The sequence below is a fragment of the Rhinoraja longicauda genome, chromosome 1, assembly GCF_053455715.1.
Source record: "Rhinoraja longicauda isolate Sanriku21f chromosome 1, sRhiLon1.1, whole genome shotgun sequence".
Classification (NCBI taxonomy): Eukaryota; Metazoa; Chordata; class Chondrichthyes; order Rajiformes; family Arhynchobatidae; genus Rhinoraja; species Rhinoraja longicauda.
The window spans coordinates 86191419-86212008 of NC_135953.1; the positions used below are offsets into that span (position 1 = coordinate 86191419).

Below are 20590 nucleotides of genomic sequence, written 5' to 3' on the forward strand. Positions count from 1 at the left end.
GTTTCTCCCTGTGACCGTGTGGGTGCTCTGGTTTCTACCCCATGCCAAAGACGTGTGTATTTGTTGGTTAATTGGACTCTGTAAATTACCGCTGGTGTGTCGGGTGTGGGTGCAAAAGTGGGATAACATGGAACTAACATGAATGGGTGATCGTTGATTGGCATGGACTGGGTGAGCAGAAGGCACTGTCTCCATGCTGTATTTTTCAATTCAATAAATGACTAGGGGATAGGGGCAGGGAGTAGTTGTTAAGAATTGTTTGTTGTTTGTTTTTTGTGTGTACATATGTGTGTGTATATACAGGTATATGGATATATATATATATCCATATACCATATATCCATATCCATATACAAAAAAAGTTCAGTGTGTATATATACACACATGACAATACACACACACACACATATATATATATATATATATGTGTGTGTGTATTGTCATGTGTATATATACACACTGAACTTTTTTTTCTCCCTCGTTTATTATATTGTTTCCAGTGTACTATGTTTACATATTCTGTTGTGCTGCAGCAAGTAAGAATTTCATTGTTCTTTCTGGGACATATAACAATAAAACACTCCTGACTCTTGAGAAATACTTTTTTTAAATTGGGGTGAAGAATCCAATAGTCCTGGTAAATTTGGACCATTGCTTTTTCAGTTATATATGAATATCTTGGATAGGTTTAGAAAGCTGACTATTGAAATTTACAGCTGATGCAGATAGAGTCATAGAGTGATACAGTGTGGAAACGGGCTCTTCGGCCCAACTTGCCCACACCGGCCAACATGTTCCAGCCACATTAGTCCCACCTGCCAGCATTTGGTCCATATCCCTCCAAACCTGTCCTATCCATGTACCTGTCTAATTGTTTCTTAAATGTTGGAATAGTCCCTGCCTCAACTGCCTCCTCTGGCAGCTTGTTCCATACATCCGCCACCCTTTGTGAGAAACAGTTACCTCTCAGATGCCTATTAAATCTTCCCTTCACCTTAAACCTATATCCTCTGGTCCTCGAATCACCTACTCTGGGCAAGATACTCGGTGCATCTACCCGATCTATTCCTCTCATAATCTTATACACCTCTATAAGATCACCCCTCATTCTCCTGCGATCCAAGGAATAGTGTCCCACCCTATTCAACCTCTCCCTATAGCTCAGACCCTCTAGTCCTCAACATCCTCATAAATCTTCTCTGTACCCTTTCCATATTGACAACACCTATCCTGTACCATGGTGCCCAGAACTGAACACAATACCCTAAATGCAGCCTCACCAACATCTTATACAACTGCAACATGACCTCCCAACTTCAACACCCAATACTCTGGCTGATGAAGGTCATGGTGCCAAAAGCCTTTTGACCACCTTATCTACCTGCGACTCCACCTTCGGGAATCTATGTGCCTGCACCCCTAGATCCCTCTGCTCTTCAAAATTACCCAGAGCTCTACCATTCACTGTGTAGGTCCTGCCCATGTTAGACTTCCCAAAATGCAACATCTCACATTTTTCTGCATTAAATTCCATCAACCATTTCTCAGCCCACTTGGCCAATTGATCACGGTCATACTGCAATGTTTCACAACCATCTCGAAAAATTGTAAATAGGAAGGATGGTAAGAGAGTTAAGAAGGAATATGCACAATGGTAACATGGGCAGATATGTCAGATGTTGTTTATGGTGAAAAGGTCTGAAGTGGTTTGGGGATACGACCAAGAAGCACAGTACTGTATTAACCCGACTACCCCTGACCCTGATTCTTAGTTAAAGTAGAAAACGGTCCTTCCATCTCATAAGATCATGTGATAGGAGCAGAATTCGGCCATTTGGCCCATCAAGTCTACGCCATTCAATCATGGCTGATCTATCTCTCCCTCCTAACTCCATTCTCCTGCTCCCCAGAACCTCTGACAGCTGTACTAATCGAGAATCTATCTATCTCTGCCTTAAAAATATCCACCGATGGCCTCCACAGCCTTCTGTGGCAAAGAATTCCACCGATTCACTAGCTAAAGAGGACTAAAGAAATTCCTCCTCATCTCCTTCCTAAAAGAGTGTCCTTTAATTCTGAGGCTATGACTTCCAGTCCGAGACTCTTCTGCATCCACTCTCTTCAAGCATTTCACTATTCTGTATGTTTCAATGAGGTCCCCACTTATTCTTCTAAACTCCAGCGAGTACAGGCCCAGTGCCAACAAACGCTCATCATATGTTAACTTACTCGCATATTCTCACAAATCTATTTTTTACTGCTGTCCTGTTATATATCTCCATATTCTTCCTTGAAAACCTCACCTGATATTAGTTCCTGTATGTAAGTAGCTGTCATCCAACTTTGTTCCACCACTACCAATTCTTTTGATTCCACTGGCCATAAATGATCACACCGAGTGACGACATCCTGTGCAGAATTTGCCCCAACTAAATATTGTTCCCCAATTGATTCCATCCCCCAACCTGATAGCAATCCAAAACCAAATAATTTTCTTTGCATCCTTGGTGTTGGTTCTAAACTTGAATTGGGCTCCAGAATCTGTAACTGTGTTCATGCTGGGGCTGTATTATTCCACCTTGATAATATTGTCTCACTATGATGCCTCAGTTGCTGCTGAAAAGCACATTCATACTTTTGTTATCTCTCAACTTCTCTATTCCTATGCCGTTCTGGCTGTTTTTTCTTGTTCTATACTTGGATCAGCAGATAATACAAAATTTGGCTGCCCATGCACTAAACTGCAACAAATCCCTTTGAACCAACACCCATTCCTTCTATCTGGAGATGCTGCCTGTCCCGCTGAGTTACTCCAGCATTTTGTGTCTATCTTTGGTGTAAACCAGCATCTACGGTTCCTTCCTACACCTCTCTGCTTGTTGATCTTCATTGTTTCTCAATTAAGTAGTGGACCACATACTTGTTTCTTGGCCACTTCCCAATCTCCATCTTTGTTATGGGATCCAGCTTTATGGTGTTCAGATATCTCAGGTCCCTCTGTCATCCCTGTTCTACCATTGGCTGCCCTAAATGTTCTACCAAACCCTAAACTTAGGAATTTCCTCCCTGGCCGTTTCTGTCTCAGTCTTCAAGACCACCTTCTTCAACTAAGCTTTGAACATTTGCCTTAATATTTCTTCAATGTTGCAAAGCATGAATATTTGTTTTATGGCGGCACAGTGGGGCAGCGGTAGAATTGCTGATTTACAGCGAATGCAGTGCCGGAGACCCGGGATCGATCCCGACTACGGGTGCTGTCTGTATGGAGTTTGTACGTTCTCCCTGTGACCTGCATGGGTTTTCAGATAATAGATCATCTCCATTATAAATGGCCTACCCCTTATTCTTAAACTGTGGCCCCTGGTTCTGGACTCCCCCAACATTGGGAACATGTTTCCTGCCTCTAACATGTCCAACCCCTTAATAATCTTATATGTTTCAATAAGATCCCCTCTCATCCTTCTAAATTCCAGTGTATACAAGCCTAGTCGCTCCAGTCTTTCAACATACGACAGTCCCACCATTCCGGGAATTAACCTAGTAAACCTACGCTGCACGCCCTCAATAGCAAGAAAATCCTTCCTCAAATTTGGAGACCAAAACTGCACACAGTACTCCAGGTGCAGTCTCACTAGGGCCCTGTACAACTGCAGAAGGACCTCTTTGCTCCTATACTCAACTCCTCTTGTTATGAAGGCCAACATTCCATTGGCTTTCTTCACTGCCTGCTGAACCTGCATGCTTCCTTTCAGTGACTGATGCACTAGAACACCCAGATCTCATTGTACGTCCCCTTTTCCTAATTTGACACCATTCAGATAATAATCTGCATTCCTATTCTTACCACCAAAGTGGATAACCTCACACTTATCCACATTAAACTGCATCTGCCATGCGTCCGCCCACTCACACAACCTGTCCACGTCACCCTGCAACCTCATAGCATCTTCCTCACAGTTCACACTGCCACCCAGCTTTGTGTCATCTGCAAATTTGCTAATGTAACTTTTAATCCCTTCATCCAAGTCATTAATGTATATTGTAAATAGTATAATGTAAATAGCTGCGGTCCCAGCACCGAGCCTTGTGGTACCCCACTAGTCACTGCCTGCCATTCTGAAAGGGACCCATTTATCCCCACTCTTTGCTTTCTGTCTGCCGACCAATTTTCTATCCATGTCAGTACCCTACCCCCAATACCATGTGCTCTAATTTTGCCCACTAATCTCCTATGTGGGACCTTGTCGAAGGCTTTCTGAAAGTCAAGGTACACTACATCTACCGGCTCTCCCCTGTCCATTTTCCTAGTTACATCCTCAAAAAATTCCAGAAGATTAGTCAAGCATGATTTCCCCTTCGTAAATCTATGCTGACTCAGAACGATCCTGTTACTGCTATCCAAATGCTCTGCAATTTCGTCAATTATAATTGACTCCAGCATCTTCCCCACCACTGATGTCAGACTAACTGGTCTATAATTTCCTGTTTTCTCTCTCCCTCCTTTCTTAAAAAAGTGGGATAACATTAGCTACCCTCCAATCCACAGGAACTGATCCTGAATCTATAGAACATTTGAAAATGATCACCAATGCGTCCATGATTTCTAGAGCCACCTCCTTAAGTACCCTGGGATGCAGACCATCAGGCCCTGGGGATTTATCAGCCTTCAGTCCCATCAGTCTACCCAACACCATTTCCTGCCTAATGTGAATTTCCTTCAGTTCTTCCGTCACCCTAGGATCTCTGGCCACTAGAACATCTGGGAGATTGTTTGTATCTTCCTTAGTGAAGACAGATCCAAAGTACCGGTTCAACTCGTCTGCCATTTCCTTGTTCCCCATAATAAACCCCCCTGCTTCTGTCTTCAAGGGACCCACATTTGCCTTAACTATTTTTTTCCTCTTCACATACCTAAAGAAGCTTTTACTATCCTCCTTTATATTATTGGCCAGCTTACCTTCGTACCTCATCTTTTCTCCCCGTATTGCCTTATTAGTTATCTTCTGTTGCTCTTTAAAAGAGTCCCAATCCTCTGGCTTCCCGCTCTTCTTTGCTATGTTATCCTTCTCTTTTATTTTTATGCTGTTCTTGACTACCCTTGTTAGCCACGGGTGCCTCTTACTCCCCTTAGAATCTTTCCTTCTCTTTGGGATGAATTGATCCTGCAACTTCTGCATTATTCCCAGGAATACCTGCCATTGCTGTTCCACTGTCTTCCCTGCTAGGGTCTCCTTCCAGTCAAATCTGGCCAGTTCCTGCCTCATGCCTCTGTAATCCCCTTTGCTATACTATAATACTGACACTTCCGATTTTCCCTTCTCCCTCTCAATTTGTAGATTAAAACTTATCATATTATGATCACTGCCTCCTAATGGCTCTTTTACCTTGAGTTCCCTTATCAAATCAGGTTCATTACACAACACTAAATCCAGAATTGCCTTCTCCCTGGTAGGCTCCAGTACAAGCTGTTCTAAGAATCCATCTCGGAGGCACTCCACAAACTCCCTTTCATGGGGTCCAGTACCAACCTGATTTTCCCAGTCTACCTGCATGTTGAAATCTCCTATAACCGCCGTAGCATTAAATTTTCGACATTTTCGAAAGAAAAGTCACTGCATTTTGAAGATAAAGTGCGCAGCATAATATCTAGTATAAATGCAAGGTATAACTACTAATTCACAATGAATTCTACCTAATTTATTTCAGCAGAATTCATCATGTATTCTTTACAAGGTCACAGTTGTGAGATGATATAATAAGAGATGGTCAGGTATCACTTCTCTTCAGTTTGGGATTTGATCTTTGTTAACATTGCTCCTTGTTGTTAAGTGGTACCAAAAACAAATACCATGGTGCTAATCATGGTAGAAATGTACTCAAATGTCTCCATGACTGGCTGTGCAGGATTTCACCATCTCCCAAATCTGAACTAGTAGAATATTTATTCTACGACTACATTTTATCCTCGATTATATTTTATCTCTGTTTGCATTTACCTTCTCCTAGCTAAGAATGATCTATTCTATATTTTCCTTAACCCCCATCTCTTTTGATGTCTCATTTTCACACACTTTACCCTTCCTTATCTCTGTGTCTCCCTCTCCCCTGACTCTCAATCTGCAGAAGGGTCTTGAACCGAAACATCACCCATTCCTTCTTTCCAGAGATGCTACCTGTCCCGCTGAGTTACTCCAGCATTTTGTGTCTATCTTCGGTGTGAACCAACATCTGCAGTTTCTTCCTACACCGTATATTTATGTCGATGGTTTTTCCATCTCTGATCAAATGCTACCTTGCAATGACATTTCCTGAATTAAACAGTTTAAGAATTAACATTCTCTACTGAATATTCGATTTCAACATTTTGTTCTGCATTTATTCTTCCGGTTCTCTAAAAATGATGATGATCATCAACATGTTTTGAGTGTTTATTGACACAGCAGTGAATACTTTGACCAAGAATTTGTTCAATAAATCAGAAACAGGGGAAAACTTTTTTATCTTTATCTGGAATGTTCTTAATCCAATCCCACCCTCAGCCTCATTTAAACACGGTGGGGAAGAAACTGTATTACTTACTTTTAATGGCATGAGATCAGTGTTATAGGTCATCCTAATTCTAGAAAAATCACATAATGATCAACAACTTTAATTGTGATATTCACAGAAAAGTGTATTGATTTCCCCATGTCAGCACTGTGTATTCTTTTAATGTACCAAAAGTATTTGCTGCTGTCAACATTTCGCCCAGCAATCTCTGAAGCTATGTCTTAAAAGGCCTTACCATTTCCAGCTACTGGAGTGTTGCTACTAAATGAATGGAAGCTGCGGTGATGAGGGTGTGGGAAAATGTTCTCAGGGGATCAGAGGAACCCGGTCAAGCTGATGAATAGCATTGCTCGCTGGAGGTATGACTTTGCACACGAGAGCTTTGTAGTCATTCTAGAGCCACAGCTAAGTACAACTACAACTTCTTGGCCATAAGCTGTAAGCATGGAGGTCTTTGCAAGCACATGTGTCCTGTATGAGTAGCTGGACTTTGGGGATGCCTGCAATGCAGACAAATACTCTGCCTGCTCTGTGGGCCTAAGGTAAAGTAGATAAAGTCTCTGGCTGAGTATAGAGTTTGCATGATGAGGAAAAACATCTGCACCCAGAGAGTTGTGAATCTGTGGAATTCTCTGCCACAGAAGGCAGTGGAGGCCAATTCACTGGATGTTTTCAAGAGAGAGTTAGGTTTCGCTCTTAGGGCTACAGGAATCAAGGAATATGGGGAAAAAGCAGGAACGGAGTACTGAATTTTGATGATCAGCCATGATCATATTGAATGGCGGTGCTGGCTCGAAGGGCCGAATGGCCTCCTCCAGCACCTATTTTTCTATGTTTCTATGATCTCTCTTGAACAGCATGGAGTGAAAAACCATGAGCTGTGGCAGCGATCAGCAGCCTGAAATGATTTTGAGGATAGGAAGCTGAGAGCGAACGTGACATTCATTGACTTCCATGGGCAAGAGTCAGTACATTTTGCATGTTGTACTAGGGTTGACCATTTGGGGGAGTCTTACACAAGAGAAAAGGCTATTACTGCAAATGAAAGATTGGGAGTCAAATTTCTTGATAAATGTTATGATACCCAGAAATGTGCACAATGTTACTCTTCTCCAGTTAAGTAGCTTTTTCAACTGCACAGCATTTTTTTTGAGGAATTGTGAATGAATTTCTTGTCCGGTGTTTGTGAGGAATCATGATCTTCTATAAGACTTTGACAATGATGCACTCTATTCTCTGGACATTTCCTCTGTGGCTCATCTGAAGCCTCCAATTAGTTTCACATAGGGGCTGTTAATTTCTTGTTTCTTCTTGTTCTGGAGTATCTTGTATAACCAAAGTAGTGTTTTCCTTCTTCTTTTCCTGACATTTGAGATTTATCTACAGTCACATCCAGTGAATTGCAAGAAGCCAATTTGTTTTGCTTTACCTACCAATTCTCCTTTAAGATTTCTCTTCAATTATTGCCATTGTGTTCTGTTAAGATTCACATGTTAAGTTTCCAGTTTATTATAGTGTTTTAATTTGGAATTATAGGAGTTTCCTTGATTGAACTGCACTTCAATTTCATAAATTGATAAGTTATAGGAGCAGAATTGGGCCATTCGGACCAACAAGTCTACTCTACCATTCACTCATGCCTGATCTATCTTTCCCTCTCAAAACCATTCTCATGCCTTTTCCCCATAACCCCTTACACCCATACTAATCAATAATCGTGTCAATCTCTGCTTTAAAAATATCCATGGACTTGGCCCCCACATCGTTCTGTGACAATGAATTCAACAGATCTGACTAAAGAAATTCCTCCTCATCTCCTAACTCAACGTAGAATCCTTCCACCCTGGGAAAATATCTGTAAGCATTCAGTTTATTCCCTTTTCTTGTGGTTTACATTCCATAAACTATTCCCCGCAAATGCTTATGATGATTGCTTCCAAATCACTAGTCATTCTTTAGCTGTCCATGGGATGTTCATGATTAGTCGATGAATGGTGAATGGAGTGGAGGGGTGGTTTGCAGTCCGATTTACATTCACATTCCACGTCCTCTTTCTCTGGTTGTGGTCGTGACAGTGGGGTCGCCGGGTTGGTGGGGACGTGGCTGGGCATTTTGGATTTCAGGGGTCTTATGTTGATTTTATTTTATGCTCCAGTAGAGATCAGTACCTTGAGATATGGGGAAACAGGAACCCAAACCCACGTTGTTCCACTGCCACTGATGATTGGAGATGTGGCAAGTGATATTTAGAGGCTTTGAATAGAGATGAGGGCAAGAATGAATGTTATACATAGGGGAAGAACAGTTAAAGATAAGGTCAATCAGCAGTATAATTTAAAATTATATATTCTTTTATTTGTCCCACACCGGGGAAATTTGCAGTGTTACAGCAGCAAAGTGGATAGCAAGAGACATTCATTATAAATAAAAATAAAGATAAGGATAATTGTCATCATTTGCCGTGGTTTTTTTTTACTGTTACTGTTAACTGGTCTGTTGACTGGTCTGCTGGGATTAGTGCTGGTTGTGCTAGGAATAATTTCCTTAATTTTGTAGTAAATCATGAATTCCCAAGTTAATAATTTGATGGTCATATGTTGCTGTGATCACTGACTGATTATTCTTTGTTAACTATGTCATAATACCCCATTACAAACCAGTCACAGCACCATTTTCTCCGACTTTTGCCACTGTCGTCCAGCAGTGACGGTAACAATGTTTCCACTCGTTTCTTAATCTTATTACTATCAACATGTCCACTAGTTAAAATTACTAGTTAGCAATTGCCAACAAATGTCAATTGGTTATTGATTTTAAAATGACACCTTTTTTGGTCTCTGCTCATGCATATATGTGTTTTGTAATCAAAATACTTTTTATTTAAATTTTAAATTGGGACCTTGGTGTAGACTTATCTATTAAAGTCTATCAAGCTTAACTGAATTCACTGATAATGCACTATTTAATGTGTTATGGAATGTGCTTAAAATGCTTGAAGTCAGCTAACAAAATATCACCGTATTGTTTTGTAGCTAAATTGTAACAATTTATAATTGTTTTTTAATGTGGAGGAGGTGTAATACTTAATAGAAAAATGAATGTTCGTGAGGTGAATACTTGCAGATTTTTGTCATGTAAAAAGATTAAATGTAGACTGCAGAAAAAAATTGGCTTTGTTGGAAAAATGATTTGTGCTCATTGTCCATTGGTGAGGATGCATTTCTGATACAAACCCGACTGCATCAGGTTCATCAAGAATGATTGTAGCTAGAACTGGGATATTTTTGAGGATCAGGACTTGGAGGAGTACATATCAACTGTACTTTGCTACATCCAAAACTGTGTTGACAATGTCACCGTCGACAAACGCATCCGGTTGTATCCCAATCAAAAACCCTGGATGACAAAGGATGTCAGGTCTCTCCTCAAGGACCGTAACACCGCCTTCAGGTCTAGTGATAGAGCTCTATACAGTGCTGCTAGAACCAACCTGAAGAGAGGCATCAAGGATGCCAAAGCGTCCTACAAGAGGAAGATTGAGGACCACTTTTCCAACAATGACCCACGGCGGGTATGGCAAGGCATCCAGCACATCACCAACTACAAGACCAGCAACCGCACGACTGCCGACGGCGACGCCTCGCTGGCTGAGGAACTTAACTGTTTCTTTGCTCGTTTCGAGGTGAAAGCTACAGTGGCAGATATTACACCCTCTCCAGCACCTGACAGCAACACCTTCACTGTGCAGGAGTATGATGTTAAGCGCGTGCTCAGAGCAGTGAATCCCAGGAAAGCTGCAGGCCCCGATGGTGTGACAGGCAGAGTGCTGAGGGAATGTGCAGACCAATTATCTGAGGTCTTCACAAAAATCTTCAACCTGTCCCTTTTAAAATCCACCATCCCTCCCTGCCTGAAGTCCGCCATAATCATCCCACTGCCGAAAAAGTCTGTCATCAGCGGTCTTAACGACTACCGTCCGGTAGCACTCACACCGGTCATCACAAAGTGCTTCGAGAGACTGGTCCTGCAGCACATCAAAGCCAGCCTCCCACCCACCTTCGACCCACACCAGTTTGCCTACAGAGCAAATAGGTCTACAGGGGATGCCATCGACACTGCTCTTCACACTGCACTGACCCACCTTGAACACCAGGGGAGCTATGTGAGGATGCTCTTCCTCGACTTCAGCTCTGCCTTTAACACGGTCATCCCGAGCAGACTGGTCACCAAACTTTCCGACCTTGGATTTTCCCAAACCATCTGCCAATGGATCAAGGACTTCCTGACCAACCGCCCCCAGACCGTCAAAATAGGCCCTCACCTCTCCTCCACCATTACACTGAGCACCGGCTCACCACAGGGCTGTGTGTTGAGCCCCATCCTTTACTCCCTCTACACTCACGACTGCGCCCCCACCCATCCCACCAACACCATCATCAAGTTTGCGGATGACACGACTGTGGTTGGACTCATCTCAGAAGGAGATGAGACAGCCTATAGGGATGAAATCCAAAGGCTGGCAGCATGGTGTTCAGTGAACAATCTGGTCCTGAACTCCTCCAAAACAAAGGAACTTATAATTGACTTTAGAAAAACCAGTGGAGATTACGACCCACTCTACATCAATGGGGTCTGTGTGGAAAGGGTACCAGCTTTCAGGTTCCTGGGTACGCACATCGCAGAGGATCTTACCTGGTCTACCAACACCATCACCACAGTAAAGAAGGCACAGCAGAGACTCCACTTCCTGAGGATCCTCAGGAAAACCAACCTGCAGGAGAAGCTCATGTTGTCCTTCTATCGCTGCTCCATCGAGAGTGTGCTGGCATACTGTATAACCACATGGTATGCCAGCTGCTCAGAAAAGGACAGGAAGGCCCTTCAGAGGGTCATCACGACGGCCCAGAAGATCATCGGCTGCTCACTGCCCTCCCTGGAGCACCTGTTCAGCCTACGCTGCCTCAGTAGAGCAGGCAAAATAATAAAAGATCCATCCCACCCCGGCCACCGTCTGTTTGTTCATCTGCCCTCTGGTCGACGTTTCAGGTCGATCAAATCCCGAACAAACAGACTTAAGAACAGTTTTTACCCCAGGGCCATACGAGAACTGAACACTACCTTTGCACTAGGCAACACCGTTAAAAAATCTTGTACTTAATATAATTGTATTTAATTGTATTTATGTATTTATTTGTTTTTGCATTTATTGCATATATGTTTGTACGCACCGTCAGGATTGGCTATTTTTTTTAATTTCGTTGTACTCCTTGCAATGACAATAAATGAATATTATATTATATTATTATATAAAATAACAGCACATCACACAGCTGTGTTCTTTCCTGTAAACACCCTATCGGCACTTCATTCAAAATCTCCAAATCATGTTCCATGCTGTCTGCAACCTCTGAATAATTGAAACCTACCTTACAATTATGCGAATGCTTCCAGTTTATTTTGACCCTCCAATTAGTTGCAGAGCTTGTATCTGCTTCTTCTCATTTTTCCCAAATGCAATCAAGGCCCTCTCTCCTCACCACTTTCTTTTGCTCTCACCCCCCCCACCCTCTCTGCCTTCTCCCCAGCTTTCTTTGCCTTCCCTCTCTTCTTTTCTCTCACTTTTTATTTCTCACCACCTTTTCTCTTTGTCCCTCCCTTTTTAAAAAATAATTTTAATAGCTTATAAATGCCTTGGAGATGTTTAACATAACATCTCTGACCAAGAGATGGTCAGCTGACAACTTTGACAGGTGTAAAGGCTGTCAGTGTGGTGTGGGCTGAGCCTCAGTGCACGTTGGCTGAAGCCTGGTTGAGGAGCAGGGTGTGGGGAATGTCAGTCCAGGCCGAAGCAACCACGATGTAGCCCAACATGGTAGCGGACGAATACCAGTTGCAAGGTTGCTGCTTATGGATAAATAAGTTTCATGCAGGAAAGATCTTCCAACTTACGAATTTTCAGTGTAATGTTACTGACCTTTCAGGGGTTACGTGTCTTTGATTTATGAAGCTATCATTTTGCTGCAACTAATAAATGTTACCGCTCTCTGTGCATAGAAATACAGCGTATTACAATGCACTTCACGAAAATTTGCCCAAGGAGACATTTTCCAGAAATGTATTAAGAAATATCTGGTACTTTGCTGCTTTGCACCTTTCCATCCGTGTTTAATCATTGTAACTTTCTTTTGCAATGGGGCAATTAATATAATGTCGGATGAAGCTGTGTGGAAGGTGCAATGGCATACACACAGGCAACAAGTGGGAGGGAGTACCATTGTGAGTTATTTTCCATGCTGTGATTATAATGTTGATTGATTCCAGGGGCTCGTGGACATTTGTCATCTACTGAATGTCGGTCTTGTCAGTCAAGTCTGCATGCCTCAGAAGCTGGAAACAAAGCATTTACATCATATCAAAATAAAAGTAAGTGCAAGGATTATTGATGTCCTTAGGATATTTTAACTGCTATTTGAGCATTTTATCACAACACCAATTGAATCTTTGCAATAAAAGACAGTAATCAGGGTGTAGAGAAAGGGTAAGACATAGTGAGTTAGTATTTATTCAATGTCACAGATAAATTCTAGTCTATAGCTGACTTTTTTAGATAAAGAAGTAAAAGTATTGCCCAGTCATTTTATAATTGGATTTCTTTTTTGCACAGCAGAATTATTAAGTTTTGGTTAGCTGTCGTGGAATATTACTGTGAGACAGTGTTATTATTTGATTAAAAGTTACAGCATGGAAATAGGCCCTTCAGCCCACTGAGTCCATGCCAACCATCGATCATCCGTTCACACTAATTCGATGTTATCAAACCTTTGCATTCACTCCTTACACACTCGGAACAATTTACAGAGGCTAATTAGCCTACAACCCCGCATGTCTTTGGGATGTGGCACTTGGAGGAAACCCACATGATCACAGGGAGAACGGGCAAACTCCACATTGACAGCGCCTGAGGTGAGGAACGAACTTGAGTCTGTAGTGCTGTGAGGCAGCAGCTTTATCAGCAGCACCGGTGTCTCCTGTTTTGCCCCAGTTTCCACAACTATGACAGAAGAAATGTAAGGTAGAAGAAAAACAAGGTAATGTGCCTGAATGACTACTGTCCAGTGGCTCTGACATTCACCACAATGTAATGAAGTGCTTGTATTCACTGGAATTTAGAAGGATGAGGGAATCTGCTAGAAACATAAAATTCTTAAGGGATTGGACCGGCTAAATGCAGGACAAATGTTCCCGATATTGGGGGAGTCCAGAACTAGGGGTCACAGTTTAAAAATAGGCCATTTAGGACTGAGATGAGGAAAAACTTTTTCACCCAGAGAGTTGTGAATCTGTGGAATTCTCTGCCACAGAAGGCAGTGGAGGCCAATTCACTGGATGTATTCAAGAGAGAGTTAGATATTGCTCTTTGGGCTAACAGAATCAAAGGATATGGAGAAAAAGCAGGAACGGGGTAATGATTCTGGATGATCAGCCATGATCATATTGAATGGCAGTGCTGGTTTGAAGGGCCGAATGGCCCACTCCTGCACCTACTTTTTATGTTTCTATGTTTCTATGAGAGATATGTTTCTATGTTTCTATGAGAGAATGATGCACATTAACTCCAGCCTCACAGCCTGTCTTGATCCACTACAGTTTGCTTATTGGTGCAATAGGTCCACGGCAGTAGCTATCTCTGGCCCTAAACTCATCTCTGGGACACCTAGACAACAGGGACTCCCACATTTGACTCCTATTTATCGCTGACAGCTCTGCCTTCAACACCATCCAAACTCATCTCCAAACTCCAGCGCCTATGAATCAGCTGCTCCCTCTGCCACTGGATCCTCGACTTTCTGACCCACAGACCTCAATCTGCCCGAGACCAACCACACTGATGCGACAGCCAACAAGATACACCAACATCTCTGGTTCCAGAGAAGACTGAGGAAATTCGGCATGTCTCCAGTGACTCTTACAGACTAATGCACCAGAGAAAGCATAATGATGGTTTGGGAATAGCTCAGGCCAAGACTGTAAGAAAATGCAGAGAGTTGTTGATGTAGCCCAGTTCATCACACAGACTAGGTTTCCCACCATTGATTCCATCTACACTTCATGCTGCCTCGGGAAAAAAAGCCAAAATAATCAAAGGCCTCCCACCCAGCCATTCCTCCTTCTCCCAACTCCCGTCCGGCAGAAGGTACAGTGGAAGCGCACACCGCCAGACTCAGGGACAGCTTCCTTCCCTCCTTTATCAGACTTCTGAACAGTCTGTCTATAGGCTAGGATATTGACCCCTACCCCATTGAGGACATTGGACCTTTTCTAATGAACTGATGAGCTCCAATGCCGAGAATTATATTCTGCACTCTGTACCTTCCCCTTTGTTCTCTCTATTGTACTCGAGTTTGAACTGATTGTATGTATATATGGTATATCTAATCTGCTTGGATAGCATGCAAAAAAAAGCTTTTCACTGTACCTTGGTACATGTGGCAATAATAAACCTAAACGTAGAACACAAACTACCAACAAGATACCTTGGTGCACTTCAGCAGGCACTAGAATAGTAGTCAAGATCATCTTTTCCAAGAGGGATCTATGAAGGGCAAGGATAGGTAGCTGGGATGAACCTGCTTTCCTGCCATCTTCCCCTCTCTCCCACTCCGCAATAATTACTAAGCATATTAAAGTACAGCTTTGTAAAATATCCCTCTGAAAGCAGTCAAAATTAAATGGCTGTACATGCCCTGTGCTCAAGTGTCATCCAGTTTGCATGACAAGAGATTATAAATGTTCTCTTAAAAGTCTGCTGCACCTGCAGAAAGTATACACACTTCATGTTGCTGTTTGCTGTCGCTCCTTCTCTGGGGTACTTCCCTGATCAGTCGAGTTGCTACACTCCATCCATACTTAACTGATGACAGGCAAGTCAGGAAGTGACTCTGTGAATGTAATGCCTTTGAAAACAAAGGTGGGAAAAATGGATGTTGTACATCATGCCCTTACGGCCATCATTCGTTTAAAGCGGATCTTTGTATCCTACTTCCGAGTCCTATCTCATTTTCCTTGATTTCATACCGCTCCAGAAGTAGTGATGAAATATTATAGAGGTATACCCCAAATGTTGGTTTTAGTTGTTTTTGTTTTTGTGTGTAGTTAAGTTTTGGATATGATCAAATGTCCAGTAAGTCATTACCCATCCTTGTAGTGCTTCCAATACCTGTGGTATGCTTTATTTTGGGATATGCAGTATTTGTTAACTTAGGAGGGTTTAAGGTGAATGAGAATGTGTATCATTGCGGAATGTATGTAACTGGAAACTGGTAACTGGAAAATCAAAATAAAAATAGAATTATAAAAAAATAAAAAATAAAAATAAAACTTCTTCCATGTGAACCTAACTTATTATTGGATCGAGTTAAGTTGTCCCTGGCCGCTGACAAATATGTGTGTCATGCCATGGTACGATAATGCTGCATGTAAAATATAATGTGTGCTTCTTTTGGGTGGCAGGAGCGGGGATTGGGCATAGGGTGAATGGTGGTTCCATGAGTGAAGTCGGTTGGACGATATTGGAGAGCTCAGTGTCACGTTCGGAAAAAGCCTATGGAATCAATGGTAAGTAAGGGACGACTGACAGAGGTCCAGACCCCCTGTTCCCAGAAGTGGTTGTGTGCAGGACAACTTCATCTAATTTCCTGGCGATGGTCTGAGGGAAATGTTGCTAGGGAATTTACATTGTCACATCTGCAACTGATACAGAAATCACTGCAGATGTGCAAGGGTGAGACACTGTGGGAAGTGGCTGCCAGATTTCATGATTGGCTTGATTCAACTCCGAAATAGTCACAATTAAATTCAGCTCGAGAATTAAGTTAATTTTCATTGGGTATAGTACAGAAAAGCAATGCTGTCTGAATATCTAAATCCAGATGGGATAGATCGCCAAGTGATTCTGTAGCAGCACAGATATCCACAATTGAGTCTCAGAATTGTGACAGAATTGTGGTCTGTCCTGTGCTTTCATACCTCTGGAACACCACCTCTTTAAATCCTTTTCGTTTATGTATTTCTTTGCACAGAAGTAAAGCACTGAAGAGAGTCTGGTTCTGCCCATATGGTGGGAAACTATAGTTATGGTCAGATGGGATAGAAGATAAATCTGATGTGATAAAAATATGTGGGTTGCTGTGCAACATCAGGCCTGCTAGTCCTAATTTCTTCTGTTTTGTTACCTTGAGGTTTCTGATGTTGAGCATTTCTTGTGACAAAATTAATGGCTTTTAAGGTCATTGGAACTTTAATACTGCACCGGTAGTGGTTTTTGTAATATTCAAGTTACAAACTATGAACATTATGTAAATGATTTTTCTGTGTCATTCCATTAAGCTCTATGATCTGCTTCATGTATATTCAGAGATGTAGGAAGCATTAATATTTTCAAATTCTTGGTTAAATTAATTTCAATTATAATTCCATTGATGTTGAGCAACAAATGTGTAAGTATTAGAGTTCTCTTTCAGGTATTTCTGCAAGTAAAAGACCGAGCAAGAACTTGGAGGAATTAAGGTTAGTTTACTAAATGCTAATAAGACTGAACCTTCTCTGTAATATGATAATGAATTGTATGAACTGTAGACAGTGAGTGCATTATTTATTTTCATCCACACATGGAAAAGTTAAGCTCTGATTTTTGCATTAGTTTAGAGATACAGCGTGGAAGCAGGCCATGTGGCCCATCGAATCCACACCATCCATCGACGATCCATTCACAGTCGCTCTATGCCATCCCGAATCCACACCATCCATCGATCATCCATTCACAGTAGCTCTTTGCCATCCCGAATCCACACCATCCATCCATCATCCATTCACGGTAGCTCTATGCCATCCCACTTTCGCATCCATTCCCCGTACACTTTGGACAATTAACCTACAAACCCGCACATCAATGAGAAGCTGCTGGAACTGGGGCTTAGCACCCCTCTGTGTGCCTGGGTCCTGGACTTTCTCACCGCCAGGCCCCAAGTGGTCAGGATGGGGGAACACACATCTAGCTCCCTCACCCTGAACATAGGATCCCCTCAGGGTTGCGTCCTTAGCCCCCTACTGTGCTCCCTGTACACACATGACTGTGGGGCCAGGTTCAGCTCAAACTCCATCATCAAGTTTGCTGATGACACTGTGGTGGTGGGCCGGATCTCCAACAACGATGAGAAGGCCTACCGGGAGGAGGTGGCTGATCTGGCACTCTGGTGTCAGGACAATAGCCTCCTCTTGAATGTCACCAAAACAAAGGAGCTGATTGTGGACTTTAGAAGGGCTAAACATCCAAGGACGTACACGCCACTGGAGATAAATGGGTCTACTGTGGATAGAGTGAGCAGTTTTAAATACTTGGGAGTCTGCATCACAGAGGATCTGACATGGGCAACGCACATTGCCGCACTGGTGGGTAAGGCAAAGCAGCGCCTTTACCACCTTAGACAGCTGAGGAAATTCAGAGTGTCTCTGAGAATCCTTCATTGCTTCTACTCTGGGGCTGTAGAGAGCATCCTGTCCGGCAACATTACAGTTTGGTTTGGGAACAGCTCTGCCCAGGACAGGATGGCCCTGCAGAGAGTAGTGCGTTCGGCAGAACGCACCATGGGAACTACACTCGTCCCCCTACAGGACCTATACATCAGGAGGTGCAGATCCAGAACAAGCAAGATTATGAGGGACCGGGAATGGCAGGACGTTCATATGAAGAAAGACTGGATAGACTAGGCTTATACTCGCTGGAATTTAGAAGACTGAGGGGGGATCTTATTGAAACATATAAAATTCTTAAGGGGTTGAAGAGGCTAGATGCGGGAAGATTGTTCCCGATGTTGGGGAAGTCCAGAACCAGGGGTCACAGCTTAAGGATAAGGGGGAAGTCTTTTAGGATCGAGATGAGAAAACATTTCTTCACACAGAGTGGTGAGTCTGTGGAATTCTCTGCCACAGAAGGTAGTTGAGGCCAGTTCATTGGCTATATTTAAGAGGGAGTTAGATGTGGCCCTTGTGGCTAAAGGGATCAGGGGGCATGGAGAGAAGGCAGGTACAGGTTACTGAGCTGGATGATCAGCCATGATCGTATTGAATGGCGGTGCAGGCTCAAAGGGCCGAATGGCCTACTCCTGCACCTATTTTCTATGTTTCTGTTTCTACCCCTGCCACACCAGCAACGGACTGTTCCAGATGCTACGGTCAGGCAAACGCCTCCGCTGTCACGCTGTAAAAACGGAGAGGATGTGACGGAGTTTCTTCCCACAGGCCATCAGGACTGTCAACTTTTATAACTCCAGAGACTAAATTTCTGTCTACACTATAGTAACTTATTAACTTTATTTATATGCTGTAACTGTAATTCTTTATTGTGCACAATCCGCAGGCATTGCCACTTTCATTTCACTGCACATCGTGTATGTGTATGCGACAAATAAACTTGACTTGACTTGACTTGAAAGCAGATATGACAGTGGTGTTTACAAGACTTTTAGATGGGCACAGGAATGTGTTTGAATGAAGGGGTATGGATCATGTTTGTGTCAGAAGGGATTAGTTTAATTTGCCATCATGTTCGGCACAGACATTGTGGACCAAAGGGCCTATTCCTGTGCCGTACTATTCTGTGTAGGAAGGAACTGCAGATGCTGGTTTAAACTGAAGGTAAACATAAAAAGCTGGAGTAACTCAGCGGGACAGGCAGCATCACTGGAGAGAATAAATGGGTGATGTTTTGAGTCAAGACTTTTGTTCAAGTCTGAGCACAGTCAGAGTACTGTCAGACCGCCAGAGACTTTACCTGTTCCACTATTACTCCAGCTTCATGTGTCTATCGTCTGTACTATTCTGTGTTCTATTCTTCATTGTGGACAGTTGACAAACTCGCTTGAATAATGGCATGCATCATGCTTTGTTCAGACTTTTTGGGTAGGAGGTTAATATGGGGTGGATTTCAGCAGTCTTGTAGCTATACCTTTTGTGTCCTTTGGAGCTTGTTAGCATGATCTCAAAAACTTTTTTGAAACTTTTTTTGAAACAAGGAAAACATATTTTGCCTGCATATATGGAAGTATGATGTTTTCACAATTGCAATTGCAATTCACAAATGGAATTACCATTCCATTGTATATAGAAAATGTAAAAGATCCCATTATTCATAATTATCAATGGAATAAGAAAAATAAGAATTTTTAAAGTTTTACTTCTTTAAATCGTTATTTACAGCAAATGCATTAATGGGCAACTACATTATGATGATTTTTTTAAATGAAGAAAGAAATATAACTCAATTTGCTACTTATCTGCAGGAAAGAACTAGAAAGCCAAACAAAAGAAACAAAGAAACTTCAGGAAGAGGTGGAGCTAGCGACCAAGTTAACTATGGACAAATTTAGTTGGACATTTAATGATGGTAAAAGTTGCAACCAGGATCAAACCTCAACTAGTCACAGCGACAAGCCAAAAATGGACCGTAAGTAAAGGCCCATGCAAACTTTTGTCAAAAGGTCGTCCTGATGATGAAACTGTTTTTATACATCGGTCGTACAAGTGTCATGTTTGTGCAAGGGCCTCACCTGACAAATACCATGAACTTTAAAAAAGAAATTGGAGAAGTTGATGGTTTGCATATACATGTTTCATTTTCCATAAACTTGAGGTTATCCAAAGTTCAGAATATGCAAACTTTTCCTTCTCTGATTTTCTCTCTATTGAAATTGATCTTGACTTTAAATGGATTGCTTGCGTAAACTTTATCCTGTCATCTTTCCACAAGTTATACTATAAAATCAACACATTTTAGCACTGACCTCAACAACATTACATAACTAACATTTTCAAGCTTTTGCAAGGAGGTTGTAGATACTCCACAGCAACATATTCAACAGTATACCATCAGTTTCTGTGTGTTTTCTGAAAACATAAAAGATTTCATCATCACCTCTCTGACCTCTCTCCATCTCTAAACCATGAGGCTAGTTGTCATGTGTCAAAAGGAACTACAGATGCTGTT

At 42.2% G+C, this 20590-nt stretch overlaps 1 protein-coding gene across 6 annotated transcripts in view; it reads left to right on the plus strand.

Annotated features, from left to right (window-relative positions):
- LOC144594813 (coiled-coil domain-containing protein 158-like) overlaps window positions 1–20590 on the plus strand; it is a 510587-nt gene that overhangs the window by 408962 nt on the left and 81035 nt on the right. For 5 of the 6 annotated variants that reach the window (XM_078401696.1, XM_078401706.1, XM_078401716.1 and 2 more), the window contains exons 2-5: window positions 12871–12972; window positions 16060–16164; window positions 17070–17115; window positions 19887–20050. In XM_078401696.1, coding sequence (XP_078257822.1) covers window positions 12871–12972; window positions 16060–16164; window positions 17070–17115; window positions 19887–20050 — 417 coding nt within the window. The remainder of the gene's footprint in view (window positions 1–12870; window positions 12973–16059; window positions 16165–17069; window positions 17116–19886; window positions 20051–20590) is intronic. The other variant, XM_078401739.1, reaches the window with a different exon arrangement.